This window comes from Monodelphis domestica, chromosome 4 (assembly GCF_027887165.1).
Source record: "Monodelphis domestica isolate mMonDom1 chromosome 4, mMonDom1.pri, whole genome shotgun sequence".
Taxonomy (NCBI): domain Eukaryota; kingdom Metazoa; phylum Chordata; class Mammalia; order Didelphimorphia; family Didelphidae; genus Monodelphis; species Monodelphis domestica.
Genome location: NC_077230.1, coordinates 178088449 through 178104955, shown reverse-complemented (window position 1 = coordinate 178104955; position 16507 = coordinate 178088449). Strand labels below are relative to the sequence as shown.

General features: G+C 35.6%; 1 protein-coding gene across 4 annotated transcripts in view; it reads left to right on the top strand.

The window, feature by feature from the left end:
* STK39 (serine/threonine kinase 39) overlaps nt 1–16507 on the top strand; it is a 364512-nt gene that overhangs the window by 143688 nt on the left and 204317 nt on the right. For all 4 annotated transcript variants that reach the window (XM_001367443.4, XM_007494315.3, XM_007494318.3 and 1 more), the window contains 3 exons: nt 13108–13217; nt 13354–13455; nt 15851–15984. In XM_001367443.4, coding sequence (XP_001367480.2) covers nt 13108–13217; nt 13354–13455; nt 15851–15984 — 346 coding nt within the window. The remainder of the gene's footprint in view (nt 1–13107; nt 13218–13353; nt 13456–15850; nt 15985–16507) is intronic.

Below are 16507 nucleotides of genomic sequence, written 5' to 3'. Positions count from 1 at the left end.
AAGGATCAAAGATTTAATTATTTGAAAATATGACCTTCAACAGACATGTGCAAAGCCACAGACCTCTGGGCGGTCCTGGGTTAAGCTAGAGCCTCCATTGGCACAGGGAAAATGATGCACAGTGATTGGTAGATGTGAGAACTGAGGGGAGGGAACTTGGATGGTTTCCTTAAGGATAGGGGGGTCTGAAGACTCGAGGGGGGTGGTTGAGGAGTTGGCCGGAGTGGTTGCGGTGTGCTCTGGGAAGCTTGCTCTGAAGGAAGCTGAAGGTGGGGGCCTCTGAGACTGTTTCTCCATTTTGGTCACGTGAGTAATAGGGACTGATCTCCTTTCTTTGCCCCAGCTATCTAAGGGCTTGGGCCTTTGACCCAGCCTAACAGAAGGGGTATTTAAGCCCTATTCCCTTCTCTCCCTTTTTCTCTCTCTCTATCTCGAATTCCTTTCTTCCTCCTATTGTAATTAAACTCCATAAAAGATTGACTGCTGTCTTGAGTTTTTCATTTAGGAATTACATAGCTGATTCCTGGGCGACCTTAAATTAATATATATCAGTCTTTTAAAGTGATTTCCTTGTAACAAGAGTTGGCCTAATAGATTTCTTAAGGAAGTCCCAGAAACCTGTGCATCCTGTTTGCAATCCCCTCTTCACATTTCTAAGTGTAATGGAAAAAGAACACACTAAATAAAATTGTTTATTTTCCTTGTAAAGATTCTTAATTAGGATAGCTTATGTATACATTTTTTAAAAAGCTTTCCATTATGGTGGGGTTAGGGGAGGGAGGGAAATAATATGGTTCTTGTAACCAAGGAATAATGTTCTAAATTGACTAAATAAATTAATTTTAAAAAAGTTAATGAAAAAAACCCTTCCCTTCTGTCTTGGAATCAATACTACATATTTATTCCAAGGCAGAAGAGTAGTGAGGGCTAGGCAATGGAGGGGGATTAAGTGACTTGCCCAGGGTCACATAGCTAGGAAGTTTCTGAGATCAAATTTGAACCCAGGATCTTCCACCTCTAGGCCTGTCTCTCAATCCACTGAACCACCAGCTGCCCCATGTAAACACTTTCTAAAAACATAAAGGAATGCTGTTTTGGACCACAAGATAGTATAGGGTTCATTGGGTTGAATGCTGGACTTTGGAGTCAGCCAGCCCCTACTCAAGTACTTGTTTCTCTGTGGGACCCTGGGCAAGTCACTTAATCTTTTTAGAGTCAATTTCTTCATCTGAAAAAGTGACAGTAATAGCAACCTCACAGAGTTGTAAAGATGAAATGAGCTAACATTTGTAAAGCAATCTCTCAAGTGTTATTTAAATGTTATTATCCAAAGTTTTCTAAGCGCAGGTAGGTGGCAACAGTGGCTAGAGCCCCAGGCCTGGAGTCAGGGAGACCCTAGATCCTATGTGGCCACAGACACCAACTAGCTGTGTGACCCTGGCAGGTCACTTAACCTGTTTCATCTTCTGCAAAGTGGAAATGATCATTGCATCTATCTCCAAGGTTGTTGGGGGGCAGTTAATGAGATAATTGTAAAGTATTTGTCATGTTGTCTCAAATTTAGTTAAAGAGAAATGCTAGCTAGCTGGCTAACTGATTTGTTTCAAAAAGTAATTCTTTTTAACAATCCAAATGTTGTTTTAAGTTTGGCATCTGCTGAAGATGTCAACAAAATGAATCCATTTCAGATGGTCAACCTGAGAGTCTTCCTTTATCTCTTTTTTGCCAGTAATACAGAATGATGATCTTCTAGGAATCACTTAGTTGTTCTGGGTTGTGGTCTTTGATGCCATATTATTTATCTAGTGCTTTGGGGTTTGCAGCATGTTCTACATGAATCCTCTCATCACTGTAGGCTGCTTTGCACCCAGGACATTCCCAGTAGGAATGAGATGATCTTCTTTGGAAGGGTGGCACCCTAAAAGCAGCCTCGTGGCAAGAAGAACCTCCAATTTGGTGGTGGTGAAACCTGTTCAGTTTGTCAGGGACTCTATGATTTTGTCAGTCTGGAAGCTTCACCTACTAATCCAGGTGGCCACTTGGTTATCATTTGTACTTTTAGAGACCAAGAGAGACGAAGCGATTTTTTAGGGTCACATAGATATTAGGGAATATCAAAATCAGAATTTGAAACTAGGTCTTTTTGACTTCCTGCATTCCAGAAGCTGTGCAGCACTGTCTCTCAGCAGAGAAAGTAATGGATAAATATTTTGAAGTATTTAAAAATGGAGAGTGATAGCTAGATTGCCCAGGGGATAGTGACTGGCTGTGTGCACCTGGGTATGTCACTTCACCCTGTTTGCCTTCATTGTTTCATCTTTAAAATGAGCTGGCGAAGGACATGACAAATCATTCCAGGATCTCTGCCAAGAAAACCCCAAAATGGTTCACAAAGAGTCAAACATGAGTGAAACGAATGAACAACAACAATTCTATGTAGTTGAGAAAACCCTAATATAACCACTGCCTAGACCAATTCCTAGTTAACATTTTCATGGTTCATTTTATAGAGATGGAACGCTTTATGAATGTAGAAAACTTGGAACATGAAGATTAAAAGCATTGTCCTTTGTGCAGGATTGTAAAGAGAAGAGTTTTCAAATAACAAATGCTTACTAATTACTATATCTCAAGCTAAAGAGAAAAAAACAAACACTTCCCACCCTCACAGGTCTTACAGTCTATCAGGGGAGACAAGATTTTTATATACATTTATACAGAATAGAGTGTGATTATGGTAGGTGGAGGCACAAATAGTGTAGAAGTAGAGTATAGAATTTTGAGATAATATCTAAGAATAAAGGAAACAAGGAAGTTGATGTTTGAGGTGGCATGGGATCTTAGTCATTTCTAATTTATAATTTTCTATGGTTAAAGGCTTCGGGAAGACCATCCTGATTAGAGGTTTTTAGGGAGGTAGATAATGTGATTACTTGTTTGTTTGGTGGTTCTCGATGAACCAGGTAACAGAAAAAGCTAAACATGAACTCCTTTCTTTCTTTAATTTTTTTTACATTAGATATAATTTTAATAATTGTTTTCTGACATGTTGCAATCCATGTTGTCTCTCTTCCTCCTACCCCTCCTCAAAATGGCCGGTAAAATGTTATGGGCTGTATATGTGCCATCATGCAGTATATTTTTCTGTGTTCATCATGTTATGAAAAGAGTCTCATATCGTTTATGCTAGAGGAAAATTCATGAAGGAAATAAAGAATGGCACATTTCAGTCTGTATTCAGATTCTATCAGTTCCTTCTAAAGCAGTACCCTTTTTCATCATGGGTTCTTTGAAGTTGTCCTGATTCCTTGCATTGCTGGTAATAGTAAATTCATTCACAGTTGATTATCGTCCATTTTTGTTGTTACTTTGTACAGTGTTCTGGTTCTGCTCTCCTCCCTTTGCATCATTTCTTATAAATCTTTCTAGGTTTTTCTGAAAGCGTCCTGCTTGTCATTTCAGCCACCCCAATTGTTGAACATTCCCTCTTTTCCCAGTTCTTTGCCATCATAAAAAAAGAGTTGCTATAAATGTCTTTGCACATGTAGGTCTTTGTTCCCTATCTTTGATTTCTCTGGGATTCAGACCTAGATGGGGTATTACTGGGCCAAGCAAGAACATATTAATTTGGATAGAAGGTAGAATAATGTGAATTTTTTATTTTATATGGTACAGATTTATCTAAGAACAGGGAGTGAGGAAAAGTGGATGAGGATGATCAGAAATCACCCTTCAATCATATAAATAGTTTAATAAAACCAGAACAGTTCATCCTAGTGATTGTATCATATTCAGTCTACTTATGTTTTCATAATAGATAAAATGTGATATAGTAATAACATTAAATATGGAAGGGGATTGTAAAAAAGATCTGGAATTTCCTGTCAGAAATTCATGCAAGTTCACAGATATGAATGTGTGTGTGTTTTTTTATAATCTCTTTATAAGATGAGGAAAGGAGTAAAATTGAGGAAGTTAGACACATTAAAACACCAAAGCTTATGATGAAAATAAGAAATTCATGCCTTACACAGAGATGAAGAAGAACAGGACTTGGAAATACACGCTAACATTGGCTGGCAATATCCTAACATTACAAGACCAGATGAAGTAGGGCTTAGAATGGTGAATGCTACAATTATAGCTGAAAAGGGGAGAGCGGGAGTGAGGTGGAGCATATTGATTTGTTAAGGAACTCTATGGAAGCTCATCCACCTGAAAAACTTGTAGGCTGAGGACCTCCCTGAAGAAATGTTAATGATGAAGGAAAAGTCTTTGCTATTTATTTGGGTAAATACTCTGAATGGAAACATGGCAATTAAAGTAGGTAAAGCATGAGCACCTAATTGAAATTTAAAAAAAATGTTATTACTTTGTTACATTAAAGTTCCCAAGTATCTTTCATTCTCCCTCCACCATGTAGTAGAGAAGGTATCATTTGATTTTAAAAATATATATCCTGGAAATATAATAATATGCAAATATATAAAATTATGTGATATATGTTTCTTTTTTTAGAAGTTCTTTCTCTGGAAGTGGATATCTATTCTTCAACAATATTACTTTTGCTGTATATGCTCTTGGTTTTGTTCATTTCATTCTTTATATTTTCATGTAAGTCTTTCTATGCTTTTAAAAATTAAACTGCTCATCATTTCTTACCTTGCAGTAATATTCCATCACATCATATACCACAACTTATTTAGCCACTTCCCGATTGATAAGCATCTTTTCAATTTCTAGTTCTTTGCTACCACAAAGATAATTACTATAAATATTTTAGAACATAGATTTTTTCCTTTTTTCCTGATCACCTTGGACAATAGACTTAATAATGGTATTGCAAGGTCAAAGGGTATGCACAAGTTTATAACTTTCGGGGCCTGATTTCAGATTTCTATACAAAATGGTTGGATCAGTTTACAATTTCAACAATGTTTTAGTGTCCCCATTTTTCCTTATCCCCTTCAAGGCGAATTTGTCATTTGCCTTTTTATCATTTTAGCCATTTCTGATAGGTATACCTATATATAGCATTGGTTTCTTCATCCAAAAAACTTTATATCCTTGGAGCATTTATTAGTTGGGATCATGAACTCATTTAGTGATCTTCCAGACATTATTTCCAATGAAGTAATACAGGTAAGATCTGGAATAGAAGCAATAAAAAATATTTATAGGAACTTTGATAATGGAAACTGACAACCTCAAAAAGTAAAGGAGAGGGGAGCAGCTGGGTAGCTCAGTGGATTGAGAGCCAGGCCTAGAGATGGGAGGTCCTAGGTTCAAATCTGGCCTCAGATACTTCCCAGCTGTGTGACCCTGGGCAAGTCACTTAATCCCCATTGCCTAGCCCTTTCCACTCTTCTGCCTTACAGTATTGATTCCACGATGGAAGGTAAGGGTTTAAAAAAATAGTAAAGGAAAAAAGTAATAGTGATAGCAGAGTCATGGTCATGATATATTCAGATGTGTAAATCCTTTTTCTATTTCCTATAAAAGCATTATTAATATTAAAATGGAGCTTTTATTTGTTGTTTGAACTTTTGTGAGATGGTTGTAAAACCACTGCCCTAGCATTTTTGGCAACTAGAAAATTAAATCACAATATGGGTTTTGTTTTATACCAGTGGTTCTTAACCCGGGGTCTTTGACTTAAAAAATAATTTGATAACTCTCTTTCAGCATATTTAATCACCTCTCTGATCTGCTATATTTTATCCCTTTAAAAACATTTATCTGGGAAGGAATCCATTAGCCTCACTAGACTGCCAAAAGGCATCCACTACACAAAAACGTTAAGAACTGCTTTTTGTTGATACATTACAAACTTTGATTTTTCTTCCTTCTGCCTCTCTGCTTACTAACACCAAAAGAAACAAATGAACAGACACCAATAACCACACATGAACATGTGCACACATACACACATGCATGCCACATATATGCACCCAGAGAGAGATTCATGTTATGTTACTATAGGTTTGCTATTTACCTTTTTTATTTTTTTCCCTTTGATTGAAATTCTATTTTTTCCATATTAACTTTCTCTGAAAGGCAAGAACAAAGCAAGGTGCCCTTCCCAACTCTTCCCTCTGTGAGAATGTACTGATATTTGTTGATGACAGCCAGGTGGTATTAGGTGCAGACTTTAGAGGAGAACATGAGATTCTGGAAGAGCCAATGCAGGCATCTCTGAAAATGTCCTGTGTTTTTTGGCAGTACATTTCTGTTTTGACCAGTAACAAATCTTGAAAGTCTCTCTCATGAGTAAAGACTTGGAATCATATCAAACTACTTAGGCATTGTTTTGGGGGATATGCACATGTCATTTAGGATTAAAAAGAGAACATCAAATTAGTTTTTTTCTGTGTTGAGTAATCATTATTTGATCTTTACACAGCAGAGAGCTTGGCAACTCTGGACCATTAACCTCACTGCCCTGATTTGTCCTTACTCATTTCCTTTTCCTCAAAGGAAAATTCTTTGACTCTTAATGATAAGCAGTGGAACTCATGAGGCCAAGCAGCTAACTAGAAATGCTGGGATTGTGACTTTTTTTTATTATTACTTAACTTGAGGAAATTTGGCCAGTTATTTAATTCCTTTGGTGCCTATTTTCCTTTATCACTCATATTAAATTCTGTGTATAGTACCTTTGGAAAATATCCTCATTTGTTCATTTCTCTGTATTTTCATAATTATCACCCTAGTCTGGATTATACCTTCTTGTCTGTTTTTACTGCCTTAAATTTTACTATTTCCCCCAGTTCATGTTTAACATCACTTTAATATTTAATTTAATGTCACATTGATATTCCTAAAACATGACCATATCCCGAACTCTGTACTGATTACTGGAACAATTCTAGATGTCTTATCAAGGTCTTCCATAGGCTGCTTTCTCTTGAGTCACAAAGTCTCAGGCCTTGAAGAGATGTTAGAGACAATGTAATGCAAGTTGCTTTTGATCAAGAATCCTCTCTACATCCTACTTCACAAGGCTTTCATCTAGCCTTTCTTTTTCTTGGAGCCTCCATTGGAACTCACTCCTTTTTTAAGCACCCATTCCATTCTTGGATCCCACTAATTGATAAGAAACTTTCTTATTATCAAGCTTAGATGTCTCTTTTCAGCTCTGACTCTTTATTCCTTTTTCTCTCTCTGTGGACAAGAACAGAAGTAATGTTTCTTTTGAACAAGAGAATCCCATTTCCCATTAGTGACACTGCTTTTGGATTGGTTTGGATTTCTCCATCATGCTTTCCTTCCCATGAAAACTCATTTTTGTGAAATATTATCTTGCCAGATTGAATTAACTTCCATACTCATGTCTTATGAGTAGCCCCTGCGTCCCTGATTGGAGGGCAGAGCCATGGGTTTGATGGGGCCCAGCATAGTCTTTTCCATTTCCCACCAGTCCCACTGCTTCTGTACTTCTTTGGAAGTTATTATCACTCCCCCTTTACTTTTCCCTTCCTTTTTTGTGTTGTCTTCCCCTCGTTAGATTGTAAGCTCTTTTATGGCAGGGGTTGCTGGGTGTTTTTTTTTTGTTTTTGTTTTTTTGTTTTGTTTTTTAATTTGCATCTTTAGCCCTAGTGCTTTATTTAGCAGAGTGCCTGGCAACTATTAGTTTATTGTCTTAAAACTATAATAAAAGTATCCCCAACTGCACATAAATTCGTATTAGCAGTCCAAATGAACTCCATCCTAGGATGTTGGAAGTAATGATTGATATGTTTTCTGTATCATTGATACTGGTAAACTCTTTTAAAGATTAAGTAATTTGAAATCTTTGTCAAGGAAAAAGGGAAGAGAAGTAAGTCTGGAAACTATGCTTAGCCAGTCCTGGGCCTGATTCTTCTCAAGCATGAGTCCTCTGCTTGGGTCAGAGCCAGCTCATCTCTGGGTTTCCCCTGTCCTGCATTCTGGTGATTTCTCTCTTCTGCCATGATGAATCTGCTTTGCTCATCTGAAACTTCACTCACAAGCTTCAGGGCTTGGCCAGAGTTATGTTTTTTCATGAAATCTTTCTTGAGAATCCTAGATCACATCTTTTTTTTTTCACAGAATTTCTTTAGCCTTTGGAGTCTGTATTATATTTGTGGTATGTGATCAACTAATCAACATTCAGTAATATACAGTATTGTTTCATTTTTCATAAGTATTTATCATGTTTTTCTCAACTGGATCATTAACTCTTAGAGGCAGGAACTGTGGCTTGGACTGTGTTTTGTACAATTTTATATGCAGTAGAATATAACCTCATTAAGGTAAGGTAAGGATTGTTTTAAATTTGTCCTGTATCCCCAGTGCCTTTCACAGTTCCTGGCTCAAAGCAGGTACTTCATTTTTATATATCTATATGTTTATGGAATTGGACCCTCCACGGTGCTTGTTGCCACAATGCTTGTTCAGTTTGATCAATGAGAAATTTTGTGTTGTGCATTTTAAAAATAATTTAAATTACATTATTTTTATGAAAGGTATTGCCGTAGTGCCTAGAGAATTAGCTGCAAAGCCAGGCCCACCTGGGCTCAAGTTCATCTCTCACAAGCCAAGTTAAAAGGCATTTACACAAGAGGCAAGAAAGAGGAAAACAGTCCTTGCCCATTGGGAGCTCACAGTCAAATGGGGGAGACAGCATGTAAACAGATGTGTGAGGGACAAACTGGGGATAATCTCAGAGGGAAGGCACCAACATTAAGGACCAGAAAAGGCTTCAGAGGGTGGGACACAATACTAGATGTTGCAGTGAAGTGCTATTCTGCACTGGTAGAGGGATTTACTTCACTTGGAAGGGCAGCAGGCCTTGTGGCAAGCTTTTTCAAGATGCAATGACTATTAAAGATGGGACATTTCTGAGAGTTGTTACATTTGGTTCTGTGCCAAGTGAGCAAATTGCTGGAAATAGGAACAGAACACGTATTTGGAAAATGTGGGTCCTAGTAATAGAATGATGTTAATTTGGGAAAAGTAGAACTGAAAACCCAAGCATGTTGTCATACCACCTTGATGTTTAGATCAAGAGTTTGTAAAAACTATCCATAGCTTTTTGGCATGTATAAGAACTGGTGGCAGGATGGATTGGACCTTTTGATTTCTATAATCTGTAATTTATATAACTCTCATCTTGGGGGGAAGATGAACTAGATGGCTTCATCAAGATTCTTCTAGCCCTATTTGATTACTATTGTTTCCATTTCATTCTGTTGTGTAGTACCTGAATCTGAAATTACCTTCCATCAATATATCAATAAATATCGATTACTTACTTCATGTCAGGCACTGTGCTAGACCCTAGTGTTAAAAAGACAGAAATGATAACTCCAGCACTCAAGGAGGATATATTTTACTAGGAATAACCTATACACATATAAGTGCAATCAAAGTAAATACGAGGGAATGTTAGTCTAACTGTGTCATCATAATGCACTATTTTTGTCATCATAATGCACTTTTGTTTATGTAGGTACACTATACTTTGGGACTGTTTTCCTCTCTGTATATTGCATATAGTTGTATATTTTTGCAGACTTTATAAATGTTTTCTAATTCTGATGTAGGCTTATCATTTTTTTTCCTATTTAAGACTAAAATTTTCTAACTCTTTTTAATGATTTGAAGGTGACTTTTCTTAGATGATATTATGAATAAACACAATAATGTGAACTGTGAAATATATATTCATGGAAAGGATTTGAATAATAATGTATTCTAACCTTAAGTATTCCTCAGTAGTTTTGTAAGTTCCCAATAGAAATAGCCAGTTTGTAATAAGAAAGTGAGAGAATCCTTAACAAAAACAAACAAAAAATTCCATAACTGTAAAACTGTAAAAGTTACCAAGTGTACATTTTTATCTTAGATGCTTATATTTGGATGATGCTAACAGAGGGTTTATCATTAATTAATTTACTTTTTAAAAAGATTAAAAAATCTCCTTCTACTAATAGTCTTAATAAAATACATTTGTAGATCATGCATAATTACTTTATATCCATAAATAATAAATTATTTTAGTTTTTAAATTAATTAATATAAGGTTCATAAGGGGAGTTTATTTTAGAATTAGAAATTCCTTTTAAATACCAACTTGAACCAGGAGAATATTATACACAGTAACAGCAATATTGTGGAATGATCGACTGTGAAAGACTTAGCTATTCTCAGCAATATAATGATCTAGGACAATTCTGCAGGACTTATGACACAGAATGCCATCATCTACCTCCAGAAAAAGAACTGTTGAAGTCAGATGCAGACAAAGCATACTATCTTTCACTTTAGATTTATTTATGGTTGTATTTTGGGTTTTGTTTTTATGCTAGTATTTTCTTACATCAATGACCAATATGGAAATATGTTTTGCATGATAATACATGTATAGTCCAGATCAAATTGCTTACCATCTCTGAGAGGTGGGGGAGGGAGACAGTTTGGATTTCATGACTTCAGAAAATGTTTGTTTTAAAATTGTAATCACATGTAATTGGAGAAATAAAATATCTTTGAATAAAAATTAAATTAACATTTTAAGAGATTTTCTTACATTATCTTTTCCTTCATCCTAATAGAGTCGACATATAATAAAGGCTAATTGAATCCATTTAACCATACTGCTTAAAAACTATTGTTCCCCATTGCCAAGAATGATCCATTGATTCTAGCAGTTTAATTTCAAACTTCTTAATAAAACACAGTTGCTTAAAATAACAATTGGGAGGTGTTTTTATCTAGGTAGATTCATACAAATGAATCCAAATACTTTAAAAAATGAAATTACTTTTGAACAGTTAGTATGAGAGGATAAAGGAACAAAGACTCCCTTTGTCAATTTATTCTTTTCCTCATATTTTCAGTATCATTGAGGAGAATTAGTACATTTAATTAAAATAATGAAAATCTGAAATTACTATAGCAAAACAAGGAAACATTTTGAAAGCAATATTAAATAACAAATTGCAATGATAATCTAATATTTTAGCTATAAGGGATCCCAAAATAAATCATTACTACATTATGACCTTGATTTGTTTCAAAATGTGTTGTGTTAATTACTGTCATCCTGACAACTGAAGACATATGACTAGTTGAAGAATATGTATTGTAAATCTTGAAATCTCTCAGATTTGTGAATGTTAAAAATTTCCCCATCGGGGAATTCTTAATTGGAACAAATTCCCTACTGAGAAACATTCCCCATTTTGATGTGAGAACTCGCCAGGATCAGAAATGGGAGGACCGCTACTCCAACCGTACTTAAGACTGCTTTAGGGGAGAAAACTCCTTGCTATGGGAGGACCCCTACTCTACCCGTACTTAATACTGCTTTAGGAGAGAAAACTCCTTGCTAAACAATGAAAGTACTTGGACCCATGCTTATAATAAGGCAAGGAGTTCTTTGAGCCAGGCCTGTTTTTAGAATTGATACAATGGGATGCTAGGTACCTAAAAGGGTCCGGCAAGTTTTCTCTTGATGAGATTAGTTGACTCAGCTGTGTTTTCTCTTGTTCAGACTTCATGAGGAGATTGGTCAACACAGCAGCATTTTTTCTGATTCAGACTTACTGAGGAGATTGGTCTTCTTAGCAGGAATTCAGATGGGCAGTCCTTTGCAAAGCGTCTACAGTGATTGGTAGATGTAGGGACTTAGGGGAGGTGACATGGGAGAAAAACCCCTATATAAGAAAAAGCAGAATCTCTTGAGGATATATCCTTTTGGAAGATCCTTTTGGAGGATCTCTGATGAGGACTGTTTGGGAAGAATCTCTTGAGAGAGGCTCTGGAGAAGGGAAGCTCTTGGAGGACAATCTCTAAGGAGGTCTCCCTGGAGCTCTCTCTGGTGAAGTCAGCTGAGATGGAGCTGGCCTGGTGTCACTAGAATCCTTGTTTAGGCAGACCTTGTGGTGAGTGTTAAAAGACTGACTGATTCTCTCTCTTAAGACTCAGGTCTAGGCCATATTGGCTTGAGGCCCTTCATAATTATTCCTTTCCTACTCTTTCTCTAATTCCTCATTATATTATTAATTAAAATTCTCTATAAAACCCAGTTGACTTGGGTATTTGAATAATTGGGAATATTTCCCTGGCGACTACCTTATATTTGATTTAAAAACCAAGACACTGTAGTGAAACATATTTTCTGCAGTCAAATTTACTCACCCTCTCTTATATCTATCACAATTTATAACCTCAACCATTTTAACTCACTACAGTTTATGGGCTTCACTATTTTAAATCTCATAGTATGAGAGCAATTTTGTTAAGATGTTAGATTGCTTAGCATTTTGTCATTTTCTGAAAAGCATTTACTGTCTTTCAATCTTGCTATATTACTTCAATATGGTCCTTTTTATAGGCTTGTACTAATATTTGTTTTGGCAACTCCATTTCTTTTCCTCTTCTTTATATAAAACTGCCCATTTGTGTTTCATAAGCCATATACAGACCTTTTATGTTCATACATCTGTCCCACCTATATTTAATTTGTTTCCTTGTGAAAGAATTTTAAATGGATTACAGATGTCAAAAAGAGTATTATTTAGCACTCACAAGAAGATATTTAAGAAGAATTATCCTAAAGCCAAACATTGAAAGAAGTCATTGCATACCTTTGACTTTTTTCTCTTGATTAATTCTTACATTTAGACACATCTGGGCATGTTGTTTGGTTTAAACGTAATAGTGTTTATAGATATGTTGTCATAGTTTTGCTTAAGGTGCCTAGAGATATCTGAGGTCAGAGAGGGAGCACGTGGACAATAGAAGTTTTTCATTTTTTGATTAAAAATGAAATTAAAAAATAAAACACTAAGTCAGTTTGGTATCAAGAAGGCAAAATAGAAGTAAAGCAGCCAAAGGATTACTTCTTGTAATATCTTTCATAGGTAATCCTGTAAACAGTTTGTGTAAGGTTGATATTTTTTGCACACAAAAAGCTATCTCCTGAGAGCCTGTGCAGGGTATTTGGGCTGATGTGAATATGTTTGTAGTGAATTATCTGTGTATCATCATTAAAATGCCAAAGATAAGTATTATAGTTTCCTAGAGATAAGAAAGTATTACACAAATAAAATGATTGCCATTTGTCCCTTTTTCTGGCAGATTTTGGTGTAAGTGCTTTCCTGGCAACAGGAGGTGATGTTACCCGAAATAAAGTAAGGAAAACATTTGTTGGCACCCCTTGTTGGATGGCACCTGAAGTCATGGAACAGGTAAAAAGGTTATAGAATTATTGATAGAATACAGTGAATTTTTTTTCCAGAGCCATGTCATTAATTAAATATTAGTGGATATGTTACATGAGTATGTATGTGATATTAAAATCTATTTTCCTTCTTGCAACAATAGGTGAGAGGTTATGACTTCAAGGCTGATATGTGGAGTTTTGGAATAACGGCCATCGAATTGGCGACAGGAGCTGCACCTTATCACAAGTATCCTCCTATGAAAGTAATTACCATTGAAAATTTTAGCTCTGATCTTCAATTTGGTGCCAAGGGGTCTCTTTGATACTCTTAAGTGCAGTTCTTTCTCTTGTGTCTTCCTAAGAATGAACAGAACCTCTAGGATCAGCATTAATATTATGTTGTTGAAAGAACAGTGCTCTGTGAGTGACTGAACTGATTATACCTGCCAGAACTGAGGCTTTACATTCTGCAGGTGGAGCTAACTAAAGAATTCAGGTTCATTATGGTTCATAGGTAACACACACTGACATTATTTCTTTTGAAAGCTATAAACAGATAAATTGCAAGGCCTAGAGTCAGGGAGACCTGAGTTCAAATCCAGCCCCACACACTTATGAGCTGTGTCACCCTGGGCAATTCACTTATTAAGCTCTGTTTGCCTCAGCTTCTTCATGTCTAAAAGGGGATAATAATAACACATATCTTCTAGGAGGATTATTGTTAGGATCAAATGAGGTATTATTTGTAAAGTGCTTAACAGAGTGCCTGGTAAGACCTCCATAAATATCAGATATTATTATATCAGCTTTGTGGCTGGTTTCCCCAATCTAACAGACTTATTAAATTTGTTAGTACCCTATAAAAGTATCACCTTCTGTTGATTTGTCTGGGGTGGTAGTAAGTAAGTAAGTAAGTAAGAGGTAGTCTGTTTTAAATGGTATAATCATATTTTTTGCTAAAATATTACGTAGCTTACAAGCCTGATTTCTCTTGAACCCATGAGCCAAGTGCTAAGATAACTGGGCCAATGTTGAGGTTGAGAAGCTTTAATTATTATGTTTTAGTGTGTGAAACATGTCTTATTTAAGATGAGAAGACCCAAAGTTGTTTAATTTTCCCTGGGGTAGATAGTGTTAATTCTCTGCCCTACACCCTGAACACCATTCTTTTTTTCATTTTTTTCTTTTTGTTCTTTGCTTTCTACCTCCCCTCCTAATGTTTTCTATTTCATTCCAGTCATAATGACTGATTAATCAGATTAGTCAGCCTGAAAACTCTGAGCCTTTCTTCATATTTTACAATTCTTCTGATTTCTCCATTTTTTTGTTATACTCATTGAATAATAAATCGTACATTTTTTTTTCATCAAATATTTATTCACTGATCTCAAGAGTTTGGAGTAGAATCTAGACACATATATTTGGCACAAACTAATACTGATCTGTGCATTTATGACTGAATTACATTTTGTAGCTTAAGATAATTTGTTTGTAAAATCTATTTTTCAAAAATGAATAATTTTGGGCTCTTGGAAGCTGGTTTTTTTTTTCCCTTTCCCCTTTGAATTTGCTGATAGATGCATTTCAAGTGGCCCTTGAAGATAAGGAATTGCACCTTTTGGGCTTAAGTTTGTGTTCCTTTTTTTTCTACAGACGTCTAACATCTTTTGAACTGTGTGCAGTTCATTAACACACATTCTTATTCAGGATCCCTTTCTCTGTCGTTCAACCTCACTTTGGGACACTTACTCAGTGGTTGCCTGTATATTTTCTTATTTCCAAAAGTGGAAAATTATTCTACACCTTGGAATATGGTTCATTGATGTTTACCTTTAGTAATGTGCTATAAAATTCGAAGTTATTTCATCTGGTTTGTTGCAAATAGTGTATTGTTTCATGTCTGTTTCTTGAATTTACTCTGAAGCTATTTGGATTTTGTGAATAGCCTGAAACTTACTTTTTACACTTTTGATGTCGAGTCATAGCTTCAATAATTCTATACTTTGGCATTATTGTTATTGGTCCAACAAGACAATTACCTACTTTCTCTTTAAGTGATTTGGTTCTTTTGAAGGCTTTAGAGGACCAACTCTGAAAAAGAAACAATTCTCTACTAGCATGACACTTTGACCATATCCTTAATAAAATCAAAAACAAAAAACTGTCTAATTGGAGATTTGTACCAGGTGAAATGTTGCCAAAATCCTCCTCTTTTCAGTGTCTTTATAAATATCCCAATCTAGAATGACATAGATTCAGAGGCAATAGACTGGCACTTGTTAGTTGTTAGTATTTTGTGCCATTATTGTTTAACTTTCTCTTCTAAAATGAAACTCTTACAGTGGATATATAATGTTGCATTTTCAGAGTATATTGGCCAGCTCGTAAATGAAATAAACATGTTTGATTCTCAACATATATTATAGATCTCATAATATGTAATAATTTAAAAAATTATAAAGCATCTATACATGTTTATATAAAAGAAAATAGAAATTCTTAATATACCTATGAAAATATGTAATTTTGAGGAAAGTTTTTATATCAGGGTTTTTTTGGGGGGGGTGATACCATGTTTAAAATCCCAAGGACTATTGAAATTAGCTTCCTCTCAGGAAGGAAAATACTAAAACTTTCTTTTTGTTTGTTTCAATATAGGTGTTAATGTTGACATTGCAAAATGATCCTCCCACTTTAGAAACAGGAGTAGAAGACAAAGAAATGATGAAAAAATATGGCAAGTCCTTTAGAAAATTACTTTCATTATGTCTTCAGAAAGATCCTTCTAAAAGGTATGTCAGATTTACTGGGACAAATTGATGACATGATCTAAGCCATAAAATTATAGAATATTAGAAACAGACCTTGAGAAATCACTTCTTCCAGTCACTATTTACTGATGAGAAAAGAAACGAGGCCCAGAGAAACATACCACCTATATGCATGCACATGTGCGGATACAAACACACACACACACACACACACACACACACACACACACACACACACACACGCACACACATTGATTTAAGTACTATTTGTGGGAAGGGTTATAAATGATGGGGCTGTTCCCTGAGTCAAATTGACACGTTGGCCCCACATGTCCTTCTTGTCAAGGAATAATTACATAGAGAGAAGAAAGAGAGTGTTTGGAGAATACCTGTCATTCATTTGTAGATGAATTCAGTAGGTAAAAGCAGCAAGACCTTTATAGCATGGGGACTTGGTGACAATATTTATTGTAGGCATTAACAGACTCTTTTCATGAAATAAAGAAATCAAAGGAAATTTTCAGTACTTTATTTAAAAACTTCT